Source organism: Mytilus galloprovincialis, chromosome 9 (assembly GCF_965363235.1).
Source record: "Mytilus galloprovincialis chromosome 9, xbMytGall1.hap1.1, whole genome shotgun sequence".
Classification (NCBI taxonomy): Eukaryota; Metazoa; Mollusca; class Bivalvia; order Mytilida; family Mytilidae; genus Mytilus; species Mytilus galloprovincialis.
This window is the reverse complement of record NC_134846.1, coordinates 49,791,802-49,812,756: the sequence shown is the minus strand read 5'-3', so window position 1 is coordinate 49,812,756 and position 20,955 is coordinate 49,791,802. Positions and strand designations below refer to the sequence as shown.

Sequence of the window (20,955 nt, the reverse complement as noted above, 5' to 3'; positions counted from 1 at the left end):
TTAAGACAATTAACATTTTAAAAAAGCAGTTATATACTATATAACCCGTGCTTGTAACTACGTTACTTTCAAAGTAATGTCAAATGAAAAAAAAAATAGATTACTGTTCGTACTGCAATGTTTCTCTTTTTTAGTACTGGTGAATAAAATCCTTACAGTGTGTACTGGCTGGTCATCATCGCGTATGATACGATGTTGATACTCATACACAGCTAATGAATATTATGCATGAATATAGATAACATCAGCACGTGTAGCCATAGACTGAGAGTTGTAGATTTGTAGTGTAAATATATAGATGCCGTTTATAGAATACAAAATTAGATCAGAAACATAGTTATTAAAATTGAGAAAGGAAATGGTGAATATGTCAAAGCGACAACCACCCGACCATAGAGCAGACAACAGCCGAAGGCAACCAAAGGGTCTCCAATGTAGCGAGAATTCCCGCAGTTGTGGGTGTCCTTCAGCTGGCCCCTAAAAATATGCATAATAGTTCAGTGGTAATGGACGTCATACTAAACTCCGAATTATACACAAGAAACTAAAATTTAAAATCATACAAGCCTAACAAAGGCAAGAGGCTCCTGACTTGGGACATGCGCAAAATTGCGGCGGAGTTAAACATGTTTATGAGATCTCAACCCTCCCCCTATACATCTAGCCAGTGTAGAAAAGTAAAAGCATAACAATACGCACATTATAATTCAGTTCAAGAGAAGTTCGAGTCCGATGTCAAAAGATGTAACAAAAGAAAATAAATAAAATGACAAAAGTACATAAATAACAACAGACTACTAGCAGTTAACTTACATGCCAGCTCCAGACCTCAATTAAACTGATTGAAAGATTATGTGTTCATCATATGAATATCAGGCACAATCCCTCCCGTTAGAGGTTTAGTATCATACTATCATAAAATATATGAGAAGAACATAACCCGTGTCATGCCAACAACTGTTTTTTAGAAATAGATGTGTTTAGTTCCGATTCGAAGATTCTATCAGTGAATCAATATTAAAGCCAAAATATGCAATCTTTAATGACCTGACAACAGTTTCGTAACTATATCCCTTTTTAATAAGTCTATTTAAAGGTTTTGTTAGTTTCTGAGGAGAATACTGACATTTTTGTTCTTTATATAGAATACTTCCATAAAAAATTGGATGTGAAATACCTGAACGTATAAGATGTCTGCATGTTGAGTTATATTTACGAATTATTTCCTTATACCGATGATAAAATTTAGTAAATGTTTTGACCAGTTTGTGATATCGAAAACCCTGGTGTAATAAGTTTTTAGTAATACATTCTCTCGCTAAAATCTAATACGTTGTTACATACACGAGAGAATCGTACAAGTTGAGATATAAAAACACCATAAGATGATGACAAGGGAACGTCACCATCTACAAATGGATAATTAACAATAGGAAATGAAAAAAACATCTCTCTTATCAACAATTTTTGTATTAATCTTCCCGTTTATGATATAGATATCAAGATCGAGGAAAGAGCAGTGGTCATTGTTATCATTAGCTTTAATTAAAGTAAGTTCTATAGGATAAATTTCTTTAGTATACATACGGAAGTCGTTATTATTGAGAGCCAATACATCATCCAAATATCTAAAAGTATTGTTAAATTTTTGTATCAAATATTGTTTTGATGGGTCTTAGCTAATTTAAGTCATAAATTGTAACTCATAACAATACAAAAACAGGTCCGCAATAATTGGTTCACAGTTAGTCCCCATTGGAATTCCAATAACTTGACGATATACGGAATCTCTAAAGCGAACAAAAATGTTATCAAATAAAAATTCAAGCGCATAAATAGTATCAAAGCATGTCCAATTGACATAGTTCTTTTGTTTATTGCTACTAAAAAATGATCGCAAAGAGTTTGAACATATGTACTCGCATTCCGACTTTTTAAATGCCCAGTTAATTAGGGATGTGAATTCTTTCTTAATAAGATTATGAGGCAAAGTGGTATGTAGGGTAGAAAAATCAAAACTTTGAACAGATTTAAAATCACCAATATATGCATGCAATTTATCAAGTACTTCCAACGAGTTTTTGACACTCCAAAAGTAATTAATTCCACTTTTTTCAAAGGCCTTACTTGAACAATTTATTATCAGGTTTTTTATTGTACCAAGTGTACTAGTAAGTAAAACAGACAATTTAGTAGTTGAACAATGGACAGTGGCGGGTCCAGGGGTGTTCTGGGTATAGGAACCCTTTTTTTTTTTTGGAGATCAATGCATTTGAATGGAAACGTATAGTTGGAACCCCCTCCTTGTGTCCTGGATTGGGAACCCCCTTTTTGAAATGGATGGATCCGCCACTGCCCCTCATGCAGTCGGACAAGATGGACTAATTTTCAATAACCTATCTATTAAATGTTATCATTTTCTACTTATGTTACTTTAAAAGAAGTAACCAAAATCAATATATGCGTAATCTGTCCATATGTTAGTGTTATATATTATTAACTATTTTAAAGCCAATCGAGTAAAATACGGATCTATAAATGTATGCTTTGCTTAAATGATAAAGATTTATGATTATTTATACTTTGATATAATTGATGGAATACTTTTCACATATCGATTGTTTGTACAACTTTTATAAGAAAAAAAAACCGTATGTGCCTGCCCCAAGTCAGGAGCCTGTAATTTAGTGGTTGTCGTTTGTTTACTAGTATGTGCTACATATTTGTTTTTGTTCATTTGTTTTATATAATTAAGGCCGTTAGTTTTTTCGTTTGAATTGGATTTCATTGTTATTTCTGAACCTTTTATAGATGACAATGCGATATGGACTTTGCTCATTGTTGAAGGCCGTACGGTGACCTACAGTTGTTAATTTCTGTGTCCTTTTGTGGACATGTTGTCTCATTGGGATTTATACCACAGCTTCTTTTTTATATGTATCATTATTGAACGCATACATATCGTTATCTAGGTTCTACTATTTTAATTGTATATATATATATATATATATATCTACTACCCCTTTCGAATAAACAAAGAATGGTACACAAAGAAGCTTTAAATAAAATACATTTCAAATAAAGATAAGAAAAAACCAACGAAAGTGGTAATTATTTAGCAATTTGCATTAGTGTTAATGCTAATCTTACAGTGCAAGATGCATGCAGTACACTTAAATTCAAATAATGCCGTGACAGTTTATAGCGATATTTTTGTAACATCTCAGTGGTGGGTCCAGGGGTGTTCTGGGGATAGGAACCCTTTTTTTTTGGAGATCAATGCATTTGAATGGGAACATATAGTTTGAACCCCCTCCTTGTGTCCTGGATTGGGGACTCCCCCATTTTAAAAAAAAAATGAATGGATCCGCCATTGCCCCTCATGCAGTCGAACAAGATGGACTGATTTTAATAACCTATCTATTAAATGTTATCATTTTCTACTTATGTTACTTTAAAAGAAGTAACCAAAATCAATATATGCGTAATCTGTCCATATGTAAGTGTCATATATTACCAAACACTATGGGGGCTATGGTTGTTTTTTTTAAAGTTTGTTTCTAATTGTTCTGCCACCATATGTAATGCTAAAATTGAAATGAAAGAAAAGAAATGTTTTCGACCTGTCTCCAAAAAATATTGTCTTTCGCCGAAGGAAAAAAATCCATAGCCCCCCCCCCCCCCCCCCCCCCCCCCGAAAATCAAATGTTTGCTGCCTTAGGCATGTGTGGATAACTTTTATTCTTTAATAGTTAGTTTAAATAATTGTATATACATTTATTTACATAAATCTCTATGAAACCAGTTTTTGACAACTATTATTATAAAAGTTTAAATCGCCATTCAAAAAGTGTTTTCTATTTAATTATTTTAAGTCATTTACGTTTCACTAAATAAATATCTGTTCACGTTGCAATGATCACAAATAAACCAAATATTTGGATTTTTTTCGTGAATTATTTGTCGTAACTTATTGTAAAAAATTGTATGTGTTCCTGTTTTCTCCTATTTTTCGCACATATACTGTCAGTCGAAATAGAAAGTACAATGATGTATTTTTAGTTTATTCTATTTTTAGATCATGTTATTACTACGCATATATGGGCACTATTGCCACGATTACCTGAGGGCACCGATTACCTCAGGGCATACAGCAGCGGACCTAACTGCCATCTGCGTTCAGAAACGATACTATCTCACCTGATTGGTTGTTTGGCGATTATACTAGTTTTCAAATTTCCAAATGAAACGAATAAATATACTAAAGTTAATCGGTATATTATACTACTTATTATATTTATTTATGAATAGTTTTATTTATTACATTATTCCGTTATTGCATTTAAAATAAAAGTAATAAGTCTGAAATGAATAGATAAAAATTAAAATAAAAAAAATATTTAAATTACGAAAGGCTAACAAGATCAATCTAAATATCAAAAGTCTTCTCTTCTTTTGCAGGCTAGTGATACGAGTTCTTAAAAAAAAACATATTACTTGTAAAAAAATTGTACGCGAACATTCTTTATTATATTATTCACATCTATTATTAAGGTTGTCATTTTTTCTATTTATTTTTGCTTCGGGATCTTCATATTAGTTGCACATCGTAAAAGACGTGAACATATTTAAATAGTATCCCAGAAACATAATTTAGTGACAGTCGCTATCCCTGGTTAAAATAAATAGAAAATATTATATTAAACTTTCAAAACATTTGTGTGTCAATCTTTTACGTGTTCAACGTCAAACGATTTGCATAGTTGTCTTTATTAAAGAAATGAATGACCGTATTCGTGTTTGTAATTTATTAAACTAACGCCTATTAAGGTTTTTCGAAAAATAAAATAAAAATCTTCTTATTTTGTTTCACGTAGGGAAACCATGTCTTACGATGACTGTAGTGAACACATCTCCCTTTTTTTTATATTAGCGTATGAACGGTATACATGCATTTAACCGTTTTAAAACCTAGTACAATGTACTGCAAACGACATTCTTCAATTAAACCATTAACCAAAATCTGTTAATAAATCTGCATGAGCAGGCCAAGTCCATTATCATCTACATGTACAATGTATTTGTTTTTATTCAAGTGAAAACACCGGTAATGATTGGTTGTTGGTTTCTTAACGTCCAGTGACACATATATCACGCATGCTCAGGACGAATTACGCTCACTGATATACTTAGCTAGAATATTCAGTGAAGAAAATAATCATTCAATATATAGTACTTTCTGTTTCTTGCTAAAAGCAATTAAACGGTTGATATAATTAGAAAATCTATCTAACGGAAATTTAAAAAAGACGTTTATAAAAAAAACACCAGGAAATTAACCAGAAACAACAGAAGGGAGTCATTTTAAAAATGTTTGAAAAAGAAATAAAACTGGTTTGAATATCTAAAAATATTATGAAAATATTGGAATTGTCTTGGACAGTAAAATTAATACCAAATATGAAAAAAAATATACTCTTAAAAAAATATTGGTTTTTATGTAAATATGCAAGTAAGTGACCATTGGCTTGGAAATAGAAAAAAATATGTTAAAAATAAACTGTATGAACTTTTAAATTGATAACATATGTGTGCCTTTTTTTTTTTGCGTTCTTCGCCGACCACAAATACAAAGCCTTAATCGGAATCTCGCTAATTGATAACAGTTTCCAGAACAACTTCATAATGTAACACCTTTTTATTTCTCGTCCATATAATGTACATGTTGATTTTTAACATCCGTCTAACATATCGTCACTCTTTGAAGTTTCACACCTTGGGAGAGAAATAACAAGTCGCGATCTATTTCACAATCGGGAACTTTAAGGTGTTCAAACCTGTACATGTAGTCAAAATAAAATCGGAATAATGTTACAGTTTAAACACTGACGTTAATCATCGATAATTTACCAATATTATGATTTAGTTTAAACTGTAATAAATCAGAAAATTGATAACTTTTGTACACTTGTTTCATTTAGATTTATACGTAATAGCAAACTTAAAAATTTCCAAAATGTCAATACACATGTATATATAAAAGGGCCCGTTATAGCTTGTTGTTCGGTGTGAACAAAGGTTCCGTATACTGTTGAAGCTAGGCCGTATATTGACATTGACCTATACTTGTTTACTTTAAAAAAATAGTTATTAGAATGGATAGTTGTCTCATTGGCACTCATACAACATCTTCCTATATATATATATATATATATATATTTGGTGTCACGATATCACAGTAGCATGGGTTCGAATCCCGGCGAGGGAAGAACCAAAAATTTGCGAAAGCAAATTTACAGATCTAACATTGTTGGGTTGATGTTTAGACGAGTTATATATATATATATATATTTAAGTCTTTATGGTTGTTAGATAGAAAGCATAAGTTATTTTTCATGTCGTTAATGTCAATACATGTATATATAAAAGGGCCCTTTATAGCTTGTTGTTCGGTGTGGGCAAAGGTTCCGTGTTGAAGCTAGGCCGTACATTGACATTGACCTATACTTGTTTACTTTAAAAAATAGTTATAAGAATGGATAGTTGTCTCATTGGCACTCAAACAACATCTTCCTACGTATATATATATATGTATATATATATACAAACTCGTCTAAACATCAACCCAACAATGTTAGATCTGTAAATTTCGCAAATTTTTGGTTCTTCCCTCGCCGGGATTCGAACCCATGCTACTGTGATATATGACACCAAATCGCCTGCACTGCATCCATCCCGCTAGACCACACGACCACCTGGGCTCTAAATATATATTTATATTCTAAATCTATATATATATATATATATATATATTAGTCTTTTTGGTTGTTAGATAGAATGCATAAGTTATTTTTCATGTTGTTAGCTTTGACATTTTAATATATATCTTTTGTCTTTCTTAGTCTTGTTTGCTTTTTAATTTTAGTTCATTTATATATTCCGGCGTTGAGTATGACGTCCATAATCACTGAACTAGTACACTTTTTTTTGGAGGCCAACTGAAGCACGCCTCCGGCTGCGGGACTTTATCGATGTCTTGTTTTCGACTCATTAGTCGGGTTGTTGTCTCTTTGACACATTCCCCATTTCCATTCTCAATTTTACGTCATGTTAAGTTGGAAATATCCAGGATATTCTAATCATGGTCATAATTTTTATACATACATGTATCTATGATGAAAACAGAAAATATTCATAGCCGGATCAAGCCATTTTTTTGTTGAATAAAAAGGGGGGGGGGGTTCCAACACAGGATAAAGAAGAGTTCCAATCATATAACCCCATTCAAAAGCATTGATCGTCAAAAATAGTTTGTTCCAACCCCCGCAACCCCACTGAATAAGATTTGAAAGACACCGTTATATTTACTACAAATAAGTACTTATTCAAAATTAATACTAAAACTTCGAGAAAAAAAATATAGTTAAGAAATAATTCCTTCATGTCATGGTCTATGCTCATTTTAACATGGCTAGGCATTATATTTGTCGATATTTTACACTGAGCGTTAGCGAGGTGTAAAATGTGGTCAAATATAATGCCTACCCATGTTAAAATGAGCATAGAGCATGACATGAAGGAATTATTTCGATTCTAATAGGACAAATATAGTATTTTTATAAGTCGAAGCGTACGAAATTACCGTAAAAATGTTTGGCTGTTCCCGTTTCCTCCTTGAGGAATCTGTGCATTACATTTCATATTTGATAAGTTTAAAAACTACTAGCAGGATAAATATATTTTGTTTCATAAAAATATATAATAAAGTTTTATGTTAGCTGCCTAAATGTACATATTTTAAAGGATAACGATGGAAATAACGTTGATATAAGCAGTAAGTCCTTGCGCATGTGTCAAGCATATGTTTTGTGCTCATTAGAACACGACTTTGTTAACAAAGCGTAATAAGGACGTCATATTAGAATATAAAACATATTATCAATTCTTTTTATTTTGTCAAGTAACATAATGTATCATGGCTTTGTGAATCGATTCTTAGCTAATTTTGTTACGTTTTTCTAACTTACAGTGGCAAATATTTCACTTAAAGTCCGGATGAAATATGGTGATCACAAAATCTTACAATACTAAAATGTGTTCAGAAAAATAGGGTAAGAATTTTGACAGCTACTGAACATTGGAGAAATATTTTAAAGGGGCATATATACGATCATTCATAGTGTTGTTGTAATGGTTCGTTAACTCGCATAGTGCACAGTAATGTACCTACTCGATGTTACACGAGTTATCGGCTAAGAGTCCGTTTTCAACAAAACTTGGATGTCTATACTGTCTGCTCATCCATTATACTTATATCTCTGTTCGCGGCATTTGGTTTTACTGCTAGATGGAAGGTCCGGTGATGTTTTTCATTTTTGGACATATACATATGTACTATAAAGACGACGAAATCTTAGATGTTAACCATAATAACTTATCAATAATAAAGCAAAAAGGGTGCTCTCACAATTGTCAAATTGCGGTTTTCTTTTATCAAAGACCAATTAACAGATTTTTTTTTAAATATTCGGGACAAATTGCATGACAAGTATCATCAACGATCTATCCTCTGTTTCTAATTGTGAAACAGACTCGAAATAAAAGATATAGTTATATAAGCCCTTGTGGTTTAAATCAAGGTTTTTAGCACAAAACACTTTATAATAATTTGGTTATTGTTGAAAAAGAACTTGGCAAAACTAGTATTAAGTGTTTAGAATAGTTTAGTGGAAAATATAATGGACCATAGACCAATTATCGTGCGAGACAGGAATTAATTTATTGCGTGCTACGTATACAACACCAATGAAAATAATAAACATTTAGTTTCATATTTTATAAAATATTTCTCTCGCATTTAATAAAAACATTAGTTTTATAGACAACAAAAACAGAAATATTCCAAACAGGGGATTTATTAAAATCCTGACTTACCTTTTATTTGCATTTAGATATAATTTGTTAATTGGTTTTCCAATCAATTCATTTGATTGGGTAATTTTGAACTAATCGCGGTAATCGTATACGGACGATATGTATATAAAATCCAGGTGCTGATGTTATCACCATACATGTACCTGAGAAAATTAATTAATGACAACATTTCCAGTGATAGAGCATCCCAGTTCAAGAAAACCTCAAGAAGACCAAGAAGAAAAAAGTGGTAAGTGTAGCAAATTTCATTATAACGTAACACATTTTATGACATTTTATTTATAACTAATGGTCTTGTCATCGTTCTTAATTTGATCAAGGAATTGTATATTTAAATATACAATTCCTTTAAATATACAATTCCTTGATTTGATCATGACCCCTTGGAAAAAACAGCTATCTGCAAATAATAAATCAGTTTGCAAGACATAAATCATAATATTACGCCATGTTTTTATTAACGATAAAAAGTACACCCTCCTGTGTTTATTTTTGAAATTGTGAGTACAAAAAAACAAATTTGTTATAAATGCGGTATGCTTGAAAGGTCTCTATTTCAGTTGTGAAGAATGAAAGAAACTTGACTATTTATTCTAGGACCTGTATTTGTTTCACTCTTACTTTATTGTTGAAGACTTATCTTGCCATCTATAGGATGGATATAATTTCGTCAGTGGGGTGCCGTCTCATTTACGTATTGATCGAGACACATCCGAATCAAAGAGTCCGTCTTTGCGTTCACTGGCGGATATTTTCCTTTTTGACGATCAATACGCATCATCTCTTTATTTTATCAAACTAAAATTTTGAATTTAAAGCCGAGTTTAGATTCAAGTAATATTCTTCCAAATTCAATCTTTGGTAGTTAAACAGAAAAGTTATATATAAGTTATTTAATGTTTTATAACTTTATCATGTTTATACTCGACGGGTGCCAAATGTGGCACAGGATATGCCTACCATTCCGAAACACTTGAGATCTCCCAAGCTTTTGGTGGTGTTCGTGTAGCTACGTCGTTGTTTCCTATGTTGTATTCTGTGAACTATTTTATGTCGGTGTGTCTGTTTCTTTTTTTTCTTTTTTTTTCTATCTATGGCGATGTCAGTTTATTTTCGATTTATGAGCTTGAAGGTACCTTTGATATCTGGTATCTTTTGTCCCTATTTTTAAGCGCAATATATTTTCACAATGGATGATTCTAATGATATGGTGGTTGGTTGTTGGATTTTTTTTTTTGATTCTTTTTTTGGGGGAAGGGGGGTATATTTACATGTTATATGCATAATAGTGATGTTTGGCAGTAAATATTGATAAGCTGTATGTTTAATGATACGACGCAAACGTAATATTGTGGTTTTTTTACAAGTAAATTACTCGCGTGCATGCAATAACTTAATACAGGTTAGGGTTAGGTGATTTTATTCTGAAAAAGACCAGTTTCACATTTTACGGCGCATATCTAATATAATAATAATCCAAACTATTAAATCACGCGATAATTCCCGAGTGTTCGTCAATCAGTTGAGGCTTTTGGTTGATAAACAGTGACTATATATATAATGCAGACATGGAAACACACTCACCCGATTACGTGTTTGCGTTCACATTTGCAAGCAGTATTGGAATCATTTAGAAAATATATATATATATTGACGAGACAACTTTATTAACAATGACACATTAACAGATTTTAAAACGGACTACGGCTGTGTTTTTGGTTGCAGTAATTTATTTACGATCTCAAATGCTCCCGGCTTTAATAGTACCTTTAATCACGAAGAAGTATTTGTATTCACGCTAAAGTTGTCCACTTAACGGGAAAAATAAATTAGATACTTAAAGATAAGCAGGTTCTCAATTCGTGAACATAGTGTAATGCTATTAGGTAATAAATTAGGAAGTCGATTAACACCTTAGCCATGTGGAATACTCGTTTTACTTTTTACTTGTACAATCTCACTAAGCAGATGTAAATTTATAAAACGTAAACTTTTCTACTTACAGTTATTGTAAATTGGCGATCATTTGATTACATTCTTCAATTCTTGCACACAATTATTTCCTGCATTTTGTGTTGCCGATTATTTTCTTTCATCAGGCCTTGGACCGAATTATTTATTAGTTCCTACTAGTATATTATTTCCTACCACCCCTGAAAATAAAATGGTCACCCCTTAATAAAGATGTTTAAAATCTTAACCCTGGTCCCTTATTTATGATAAGATACTGTAAACACGGACGTTTAATTTTCGCGAATAGCCAGTACGGTTAATGCCACTGCATGGGAATATTTAAAAAAAATTTAAAATAGGCCGGGGTCATTCAACAATTTGATCTTATTTTATGGTTAAACGTTGTAAATACAGGATATTCGATAACTTTTTTTTCGTGATATGAAAAATGACAAAAGTTAAAAATATGTAGAAAATTACTCAGGTCGCTGGCACTGAGCTCTGCCTAGACGAAGTCGATCTTGAATTAAAATGGAACTAATTGATTGTATTTTAGTCTGATATTTAAAATTGAAGATAAATTTGTATTTCTAATACGTATTTTAAAACTGCATTATATCTCACTTCATTATAATCGGACCGTCTAAAACATCACTCAAGCAGAAATAAATGTACAAATAAGAAGATGTGGTATGAGTGCCAATGAAACAGCTCTCCATCCAAGTAACAATGTATAAAAAGTTAACAAAATTATTACATGTCAAATTACGGTCTGCAACACGGAGACAGGGCGATGTCTACTACAATTAACCGGAACAAGTTTTTCAAACTACCATTAGTGGAAATTAAATTATTTAGTAGTGCCGGTAACGTGTCCTTGTACCTATACAATTTCATGCCAGGTACAAGGACAATATGCAAAGTGTTACGGCCTTCAATCAGGTTTAGTATTATAGACCCTTTTAAACAAAAACACACCATCATAGTAAAATTAAAAATGGAATTGGAGAATGTGTCAAAGAGACAACAACCCGACCATAGAAAAAAGAACAGCAGAAGGCCACCAACAGGTCGTCAATTTAGCGAGAAAAACCTGTCTTGTTTAAAAGTTCGGGTCTATGATACTAAACCTAACTGAAGGCCGCAACGTACATCTTGCATATTAGAAAAAAAAAGTGAAAAATATCAAAGAAAAACTGCGAAAAGATACTGAAACAGAACTGAAATAAAATGTTGATCTCTGATGTTTAGATTGTTCTCTTTTTAACAAAATTTTTCTCTTTTCGCGAAAAATTAAGTTGGACAAACAGCAATGAAGTGCAGGAAGCAAAAGAAAGCTTGATACTTTCTTTGAACCATTTAATTCATAAACACAACTGTTATGAAGTCTTTATAGCAACAGGATGACTTATTATCTGGTTTGAATCGTTTTTTGTCGGATTACTATTCGGTTTGGATTTTCTGTGTGGTGACTTATGGTTGCTTTCATCTGTCATTAACTCTGGTGGATAGTTTTTTAGATTTATGTTATTCTCTGTATAATTAAACTATTTTACTATTCCTTCGGAATATATACAATTAAAGACTATTATTTATATGACATTTTGGTGTACCCCTGTCACGTACAGTTAATTACCGCGAGGTTTCAACTCAAACATTCGTAGGATTTCGAGATGGTGACCAATAACAACTACTGGATCCCTGTTGTGTTTACTTATCTCTACACTTACTGCACGAAGCTATAGATGGAATGGTGGACCAGTTTAACATCTATAAGTCATTTGGTCTCTGTTGGCAGGGGCGGATCCAGTCATTTAAGATGGGGGGGGGGGGGGGTGGTTCCAACTATATGCTCCCATTCAAATGCATTGTTCGTCCAAAAAAAGGGGGGTTCCATGATGTATGAATTAACGAAAATTCAAAACTTTAAATACACTTTGCACTTTACACTAAATATGACTGTTTATCCTTAGTTACTGACACAAAAGTACACTATATATTTGAGATGATTTGTTTTAAAATTTAACATTACTGTAAGTCATGAGTACAATTGATTAGAAAAGGAAAAAAATCGTTGTTTATATATTTGGACCAGTTCCTTTTTTTAAAAGAGTTTTGATTCATTATTTGTTGGTACTTTTTTATTGAAAATTTAAAGACAAAGCTAAAATATCTACACTATATTATTCATGGTTTTCTAAAATCTTTCATCGGCAACGTTTAGGGCTGAATACCAGTTTCTTGTTTATAGGAATTTGTTAAAAGATCATTTATTTTAGAAACATCTTCATAAGCTATAATTTAAACCCTACCCCCCCCCCCCCCACAAAACAAAACAAACCAAAATAAAACCCATTGACGATGAATGAAGTTTTTAACGAAGTTGACTGGCTATACAGCCCTTACATACATGTATCTATAGGTATGATATGTTTATTCAAATTAATTTTAAGCGTCAAATCACGGTAAAAGTTAAGGTTTCAGTAACTGAAAGGCAACTGCCAGTGAATAAATCGACAATTTGTACTGGTTTATGCTTTTGTTTACACAACACATATATAAAAGGGAAGATGTGGCATAATTGCCAGTGAGATGACTCCGAGCTCCATAAGACACCAAATGACACAGAAATTAACAATTTCATATACATATAGATATATATATATTAGTCACTGTACGGCCTTCAACAGTGAACAAAACCCATTACACATTGTAAGCTCTCTGTAATTATTTTTCTTGTGACTTCTATTCTTGTAGCTTTTTTCCTGCGACTTTATTTCCTAGGGACTTTGTGTGAATTGTTTCCATGACTTTTTATTTGTTTACCGTTCTCTTAACAAGTATAACGTTATAACTTCACTGTTTTTGTCAGATTAGCTGAACGTTAAAACATTTCAAATAAAAGAAATAAAAATACTTAATCATATTATACTGAACAACATTTTGAACACAAAAAAAACCCAAAACTGATTCATATATCTATATCAGTCTCATTTCTAAAAATAACGAAAATAAAAGATCCATTTGATAAAAGAAATTTTAGATGATTGGCGGTAGAATAATTATCTGTTAAACAACTAAGTGTGAAATGTCTGGCAAGTTTTCAAAAGACGTCCTGTAGAGTACAGTACGCCCGCTGGTTATTTGGATTGATTCAAAAATGTACTCTAACCTCGAAAACGTTGTCACCACTTTAATTATTACACAACTGTTGCAATAAAATGTTGATATAGCCATGTTAAGTAATTTTAGTCTTACATATATATATGTGTTATTTTTAAAGTCCACTAAACTCAAACACAATGCTGCATATACTTGTTTCATATGCATGATATTTATGATATGTAAATAAAACAAATACTTTCTATAACAGTAAGATAACAGTAACTGGATTTAAAAACTGATCTAGCTTGTTTAATTTAACGAAACACAAACTTACTGAATTATTGTCCCTATTTTTTTAAGCAATCGTAGATACATTTTATTTAGCATTTACTTTATTTAAAATAGAAAGAAGAATAAACAAACTACCACACTGCAATTTTGTACATTTGTTTTATTGTAAATTAGTTAGACAATTCCATAGCTGCAACTCGGCGTATCCAATAAGCCATGTTTATAATACACTTTAATAGATATATTTTTAAACATCCTTTTTATTCAGTTACGAATCATTGGTTCGATCTTAATTATTTTATAATAAAAAAAAGACTGGTATGACTTTTTGTGGACTTTTATCCTGTGAACCTTTAGAAGAAGAAGTCATAATTATAACCCATCGACCTTTTTTCGCGTTGATTTACATATATATTTGCCACTGGACATGAAATATAAATTAATCATCATCATTAACGGTGTTATCTGAACACCCAGTGGCAAATATTACATTGCTACCTGTTGAAATGAATATGTGCAACAATCCCATAAAGATATACTGTGTAACGTTCCATATTAAAATTTCAAATTTCAGCAGGAGCAACAACATACATTGTTCATGAAATCGGAATGAACACCAATTCTTTGGCATGCAAACTTTTATTTTGTTTAGTATTTAACTAAAAAAGATATAAGTATTATATTTTACAAAAGCTAGTGCTCCAAAGAGATTGTATTGCAGTCGTTTGTAGTCTTTAACTGATTCTAATCAATATTATGTTTATACAAATAGTATATATTTATCTCTTTTATTGTGTAACTAAATAATCATATTGTTACAGAAATGGCTTCATTTGCTTTGATGTTGCTGGATACTGATGGAAGCACCAGTATCCTATCTACAAGTAAATTGTACCCAAGTCATAAAATTACCAGAGCAGCAAAAGTTAACATTGTGGTTGGAAAACAGAGATTACTCGGAGAAATCATAGATTTATCAGGTGTGTGTAGTTTTTTTTTATAATTTTTTTCTTTGGAGTTTACACGTGAAGAATGCCCATGCACTGATTATTTATACTGGTGCTAAAGTCCATCTTTTGAGACTGCATACATTGTAAAAATTATTGACAGTACTTTGAAGTAAAATTGAATATTCGACATTGTTTGCGTTATTATTATTATAGATTTCAATTTTCTATGATGTTGCTAGTTTTTAGCTACCAGAAAGAACCGAGTATCAATATTTATAAATGATGTTGTGTTATTTCAGTGTCTGTGGACAAGCTTAAGACAGTGCAGAAAGAATGGATAAAGACGCACAGGGCTATTGCCATTCAAAAGGAGGAAAAACGCAGAAAGAGACTGAAGTTGCAGATAAATGGAGATTTTATAAATGTGTGGCCAGCTGAAGATATTCAGGTTAGTAAGAGAAGTGAGAGAGGTACTGACATATGAAATTATAAATCCACACAGAACTTTATAATATAATAATATACGAAAAGGGTCATTAAAAAAACTTAAACTCAAATTAAAACTAGTTAAAACAGGTATGTGGACACTAAAACTTATCCTATTATTATCACATCTGGTCCATTAGTTTATTGTAAAATATATTATCATTTTACTTGTAAACGTTTTCAGAAACTTTACCAATTGAAGCCAAATATAGTTATTTACATAAGTTTACTACATATGTGTCTGTACTCTCTCGAATTAACCAACATAGCCGTTACATATTTTAATAACGGCATGACTGAGTTTGTTGCTTTTCTGCACATTTATTTGATTTCATATGATGTATTTATAAGAAGTACTAATATTAGCATACTGCTAACTTTGTTTAAGTTTACATACTTTCAACATTATGTATGAATTTGGAAAAGTTATAACAAACCCTGACTGTGGTATTTTCAATATAGAAGATGTGCTATCATTGACAACGCTCACAGATATTAAGTGATATATGGCATCGTATGTCTTCAACATTAAGCAAACATATACCGCATAGTCGGCAATGAAATTCCACGAAATCACAAAATGCAAAACGATTCAAACAAGAAAACTAACTTTTCAGCTTTCCTTGTATGAAAAAGAAATTATATTATTTTAAGTAATCAGTTGTAAAATGATTTACATGCATTTGAGCTATATGTTGATTGACATTATATTAACTTCATTATATAAAAAAGAAGATGTGGTATGATTGCCAATGAGACCACTCTCCACAAGAGACAAAAAATGACACAGAAATTAACTACTATAGGTAACCGTACGGTCTTCATCAGCTATAAAAGGCCCAGAAATGACAATGTTAAACAATTCAAACGAGAAAACTAAATGCTATTTCTTCACAGACTAAAATTTTAACAGTTTGAATTTTATTGTATTTTTCTAGGCAGCCAAGAGACCTAGACTTACCACACGACCATCCTCCTTTAATGCAGCAGGAAAACAGAAAATAGGTCAACTGAGGAAAACTGTCACAGGAGCAAGACCTGCTACATCAACAACATCTGTAACAAATCAGACATCATTTCCAAGAAAGTTTCAGGTAATTAATAGAAAATTTATATTGAACAAAACAATTGACCGTCAGTAGCCTGGAATATAACACTTGTACATGTATGTGCATCTAACATGTCCTCATCCCCCCCCAAAAAAAATCTGATTATTTTGATAAACTAATTTGTATACATACGATCGACTTCAACAATAGACATATCAGTGGCGGATCCAGGGGGAGGGTTCCGGGGGTTGGAACCCCCCTTTTTTTTTTAGATGATCAATGCATCTGAAAAGAGACATACAGTTGCCCCCCTTTTGTCCTGGGTTGGGAACCCCCTTTTTAAAATGGATGGATCCACCCCTGCATATCACTACGTAAACCTGTACGTCGTTTTTGGAAGAAAAAAAAATATGAATAAAGTAAAAGAGATGTCATCAACGATAAACTAAGAAAGCCGTTAATGTATGCATACGTATGTTTCATTGTTATTTGGGAACCATTTTTTCTCGATTTTGCTGGTACATGTATATGTAGATTTATTTTGAGTATTCAACAAAAAACAAAAAAAACATTAAGACTCGTGTGATGTTTGTCAAATTAGCGAAATCAAGTAAACACCAGAGAAATTGTCCAATCGACTTATATCACAACGATTTGTCAATTTTCATGCCGAGTGTCGATGCTTCCCTCCGGGCACCCAAGCCGTCCCACACTAGTAAAAATTGGTAGCCACCAAACAAAACAAGTGTCATAAAACACCAACCAATCAATATGAAAAACCAATCCATATTTTTTTTTTTATCATTTATTACAGGGTGCTAGTGGAAGAATCTTAACGATTCACTATGAGGGATCCGGTGATTATACAGATGAAGTAGGCCAGGCAAAAAGAAAACCTTTTTTCACAGACCACTTGAAAGACGACGAGAGAGAAATTGTACGTCAGCAAGTAGAGGCATTTTCAAGAAACAAATCAACGTTTTCAACACAGACTCAGCCGGTTATCATTTTAGAAGATAACAGTTTAGACCATAATGATCCTTCAATCGACACATTTATGAGAACATTTAGTTTAAATAAAGACATGGCGTCTGTATCAACTCAGACACGGACAGTAAAAATAGCGGCAACTGACGCTGAATTAAAAGATTACACCAGAAAGACGGCTTCGTTTACTTCACAAAACCTTTCGAAGACAAAAGGTGATGCCCTATCTGAAGAAATGGGAAATAATGCTACTCATGCAACATCACCCATGGTAGTGGAAACTAATGCAACTCGTGCAACATCACCCATGGTAGTGGAAACTAATGCAACTCGTGCAACATCACCCATGGTAGTGGAAACTAATGCAACTCATGCAACATCACCCATGGTAGTGGAAACTAATGCAACTCATGCAACATCACCCATGGTAGTGGAAACTAATGCAACTCATGCAATATCACCCATGGTAGTGGAAACTAATGCAACTCATGCAACATCACCCATTATAGTGGACACACCACTAGAGCAGACCGAAAAAATAGATGCCATTGCAAAAGTGGGGATATATACCGCAAGAGAAAAGGAGGAAACTGATGGAATACAAGAGGAATATAATGTTGAGCAAGAAGAGAAAAATTACGCCACACAAACAGAAAAAAATAATGTCGCACAAGAAGAGCCTTTAGTAGATGAGACTAAATGTACCAGTGCCAACGTTTTCAAATCAAAAGATACAATCTTAGGTCCTCAGTTGACAACCTTCTTAGTCGACTCAATAAATTCCATTTTAAAGTATGTGAAAAGCCATGACGAAATGCTCCGACAGTTAAGGCAGGATATTGATGGGAAAAATGAAGTCAGCTCTTTCAATGAAGGTGCTTCTAAAGACACATTTCAAGAATTAATTTTAAAAGATAACCAAACTTTCAAAGACATCACTCTTGATGAGTCTGATCTATCTGAACTTACACCATCAATACAAAGTATTTCTGATAACGATACAGTTTTGTCTGAATCATCAGACCTGGACAAGTTTTTGTCCGATATCAAAGATTCGCTTACTTCATCAGCCAAGTCAATTAGAAAGAAAAAAGTCCTGCCTTCCTTGCCAGCGACAAGGCAATGGAAACCACCACAAGATGAACTGGCAGATGTGTTGTCCGCTGTAGACGTTGTATTATCGTCTAAAGATAATGTTTCAACAACTGATAACAGTCAATTCTTAAGTAGCTATGATGTTGAATCCGTAAATAGGCCAATGACCCCAAGTTCAAGCAGCGGGTCTCAACAATCTACCACATCGACTGGACAGTTAGTCATTCCTTCTGCTTGTTATTTGGCTCAACCACTGACTATAGCACCAGTAACAAGTACATCCCAGCAACACGTGGTTGAAAGCAGCTGTAATTTCCACCAACCTTTGGACACTTTTTTTATTCAGCAAACAACTTCTCCTGAGCCGTGTTCAACCGTTCAATCAACACCGGCACAGACATTTACATCACACATAGTCGACCATCAACACCCGAGGTCAACTTTACATACAAACCCCCAACCTACTGTAAGACTACCAACAATGCAACATGCAATGCCAACAACATCACCTCCTACTAGCAGCAGTGGAATTTTACAAGGTCTTGAACATCAAAACAATCACCAGCCAATAAGAAACTCATTCAATCACACTTCACCATTGATGACAACACAGTTTATAGCAAATCATTCACAAAATAACTTTCTAGCTGCAAATAGGATGTCAGCAGGTCCAATAGTTGAGATAGAAAAACCAGATGACATCATAAACTTAGCAAGAATAACAGAATGTAGGATCTCCACTGATTTACGTTGGAGAGCTTTAGGTTCTACAAGAACAGATACAAATTTTGCATGGTACCTTGCAAAAGAACTCTTTCCTCCCGAGGACATGATTGGAAAAAACTTTCGCGGAACACGTGGAAAATTGGGCCTATCACCAAGAAGAAGACGTGCCATTGAACATGCAGTAATTGATGTTTATGGTCAAACTCAACTCCCAAATGCAGTTGCAGGCATCAATACAGGCATTAGGAATATGAAAAGACAAAAACAGAGCTAAATGTACAATATATTTTTAATTTTATTGTCAAAATCCTCATTCAAGTTTTTACCTTCAGTTGCTCAAAAATCTTATCTGGAAGTGCAAAAATAAAGATTCAATATCAAATTAAAATTCTACAAGCGTGAAACAAGACTAATATTTTATTAAGGTAAAAAATTGATCAATAACTCCTTCAGGAATAATCTGATAACTTTGAAAAGAATATTGAATATTATATTAAAAAAAAATGATTAGTTAAACATATTAATAATATTGAAAATTTTCTTGTGGGATAAGTCCTAGTTCATTTTTTAAACTTATATCATTCAATTAAAAATATCAATCAACAGGATTCAGGCGTGCTAAAATCCTATTACTTTCTTTTATCTTATTTCTTACATTAATTAAACATACATTTTCAAATTACATGTATGTTGCAAACCTGCCAACTTTTAAAAATGTGAATGAGGGTTTTAGGGGCAAGATGGTTCATTCAGTCCTAAAAAAAACTAACAGGGCCTTTTAATATATTTTAATGGTGTTTTTTGGCTTTTTTTTCTGTAGAAAAAATTGTTTTGTTTAAAATTGTGGAAAAAATTCCATTTGAGAGTCTATATATGGGAAATTCCCTGCAAATAGTGAAAGTTGGCAGGTATGATGTTGTATGCAAAAAAAACATGGTAAACTTGAACAGAAATAAAAACACACTGAACTCAACTACCGGCATGACAAACTTATAAACATTTTAAGGAGAAGATTTTTTGTTCATAATAAAACAAGTCATTGTCATTGATAATATATTCTAGCACTTTTCATAAATCTATACATGCTATAAATTCATCCAGTAAATAAGTCCTCTTTAGTATCCAGAAGGAGCACCATCATTTAAAATTACCACTGGTATAACTTTATGAATGTGGTCTATATATTTTATACATTGCTCTACAGTCAAAGCATCCCAAAACTGTCTGATACCAGATATCAATGTTTCTTTTGTCTTTGGCTTCACTTTACTTTGAAGATATTGTTTTAAAGATGACCACAGATTTTCAATTGGATTTAAATCTGGTGAGGAAGCTGGTGTTTCCATTACATTATCCAACATGTTCTTGTTTGACACCCA

At 32.6% G+C, this 20,955-nt stretch overlaps 1 protein-coding gene across 1 annotated transcript; it reads left to right on the top strand.

The window, feature by feature from the left end:
- Window positions 1–8,946: 8,946 nt before the first annotated feature.
- On the top strand, window positions 8,947–19,975 carry LOC143046566 (uncharacterized). Its single transcript, XM_076219725.1, has 5 exons — window positions 8,947–9,163; window positions 15,105–15,263; window positions 15,533–15,681; window positions 16,658–16,813; window positions 17,583–19,975. The coding sequence occupies exons 1-5, from the start codon at window positions 9,094–9,096 to the stop codon at window positions 19,848–19,850; spliced, it is 2,802 nt and encodes a 933-aa protein (XP_076075840.1). The 5' UTR covers window positions 8,947–9,093; the 3' UTR covers window positions 19,851–19,975.
- Window positions 19,976–20,955: the final 980 nt, after the last annotated feature.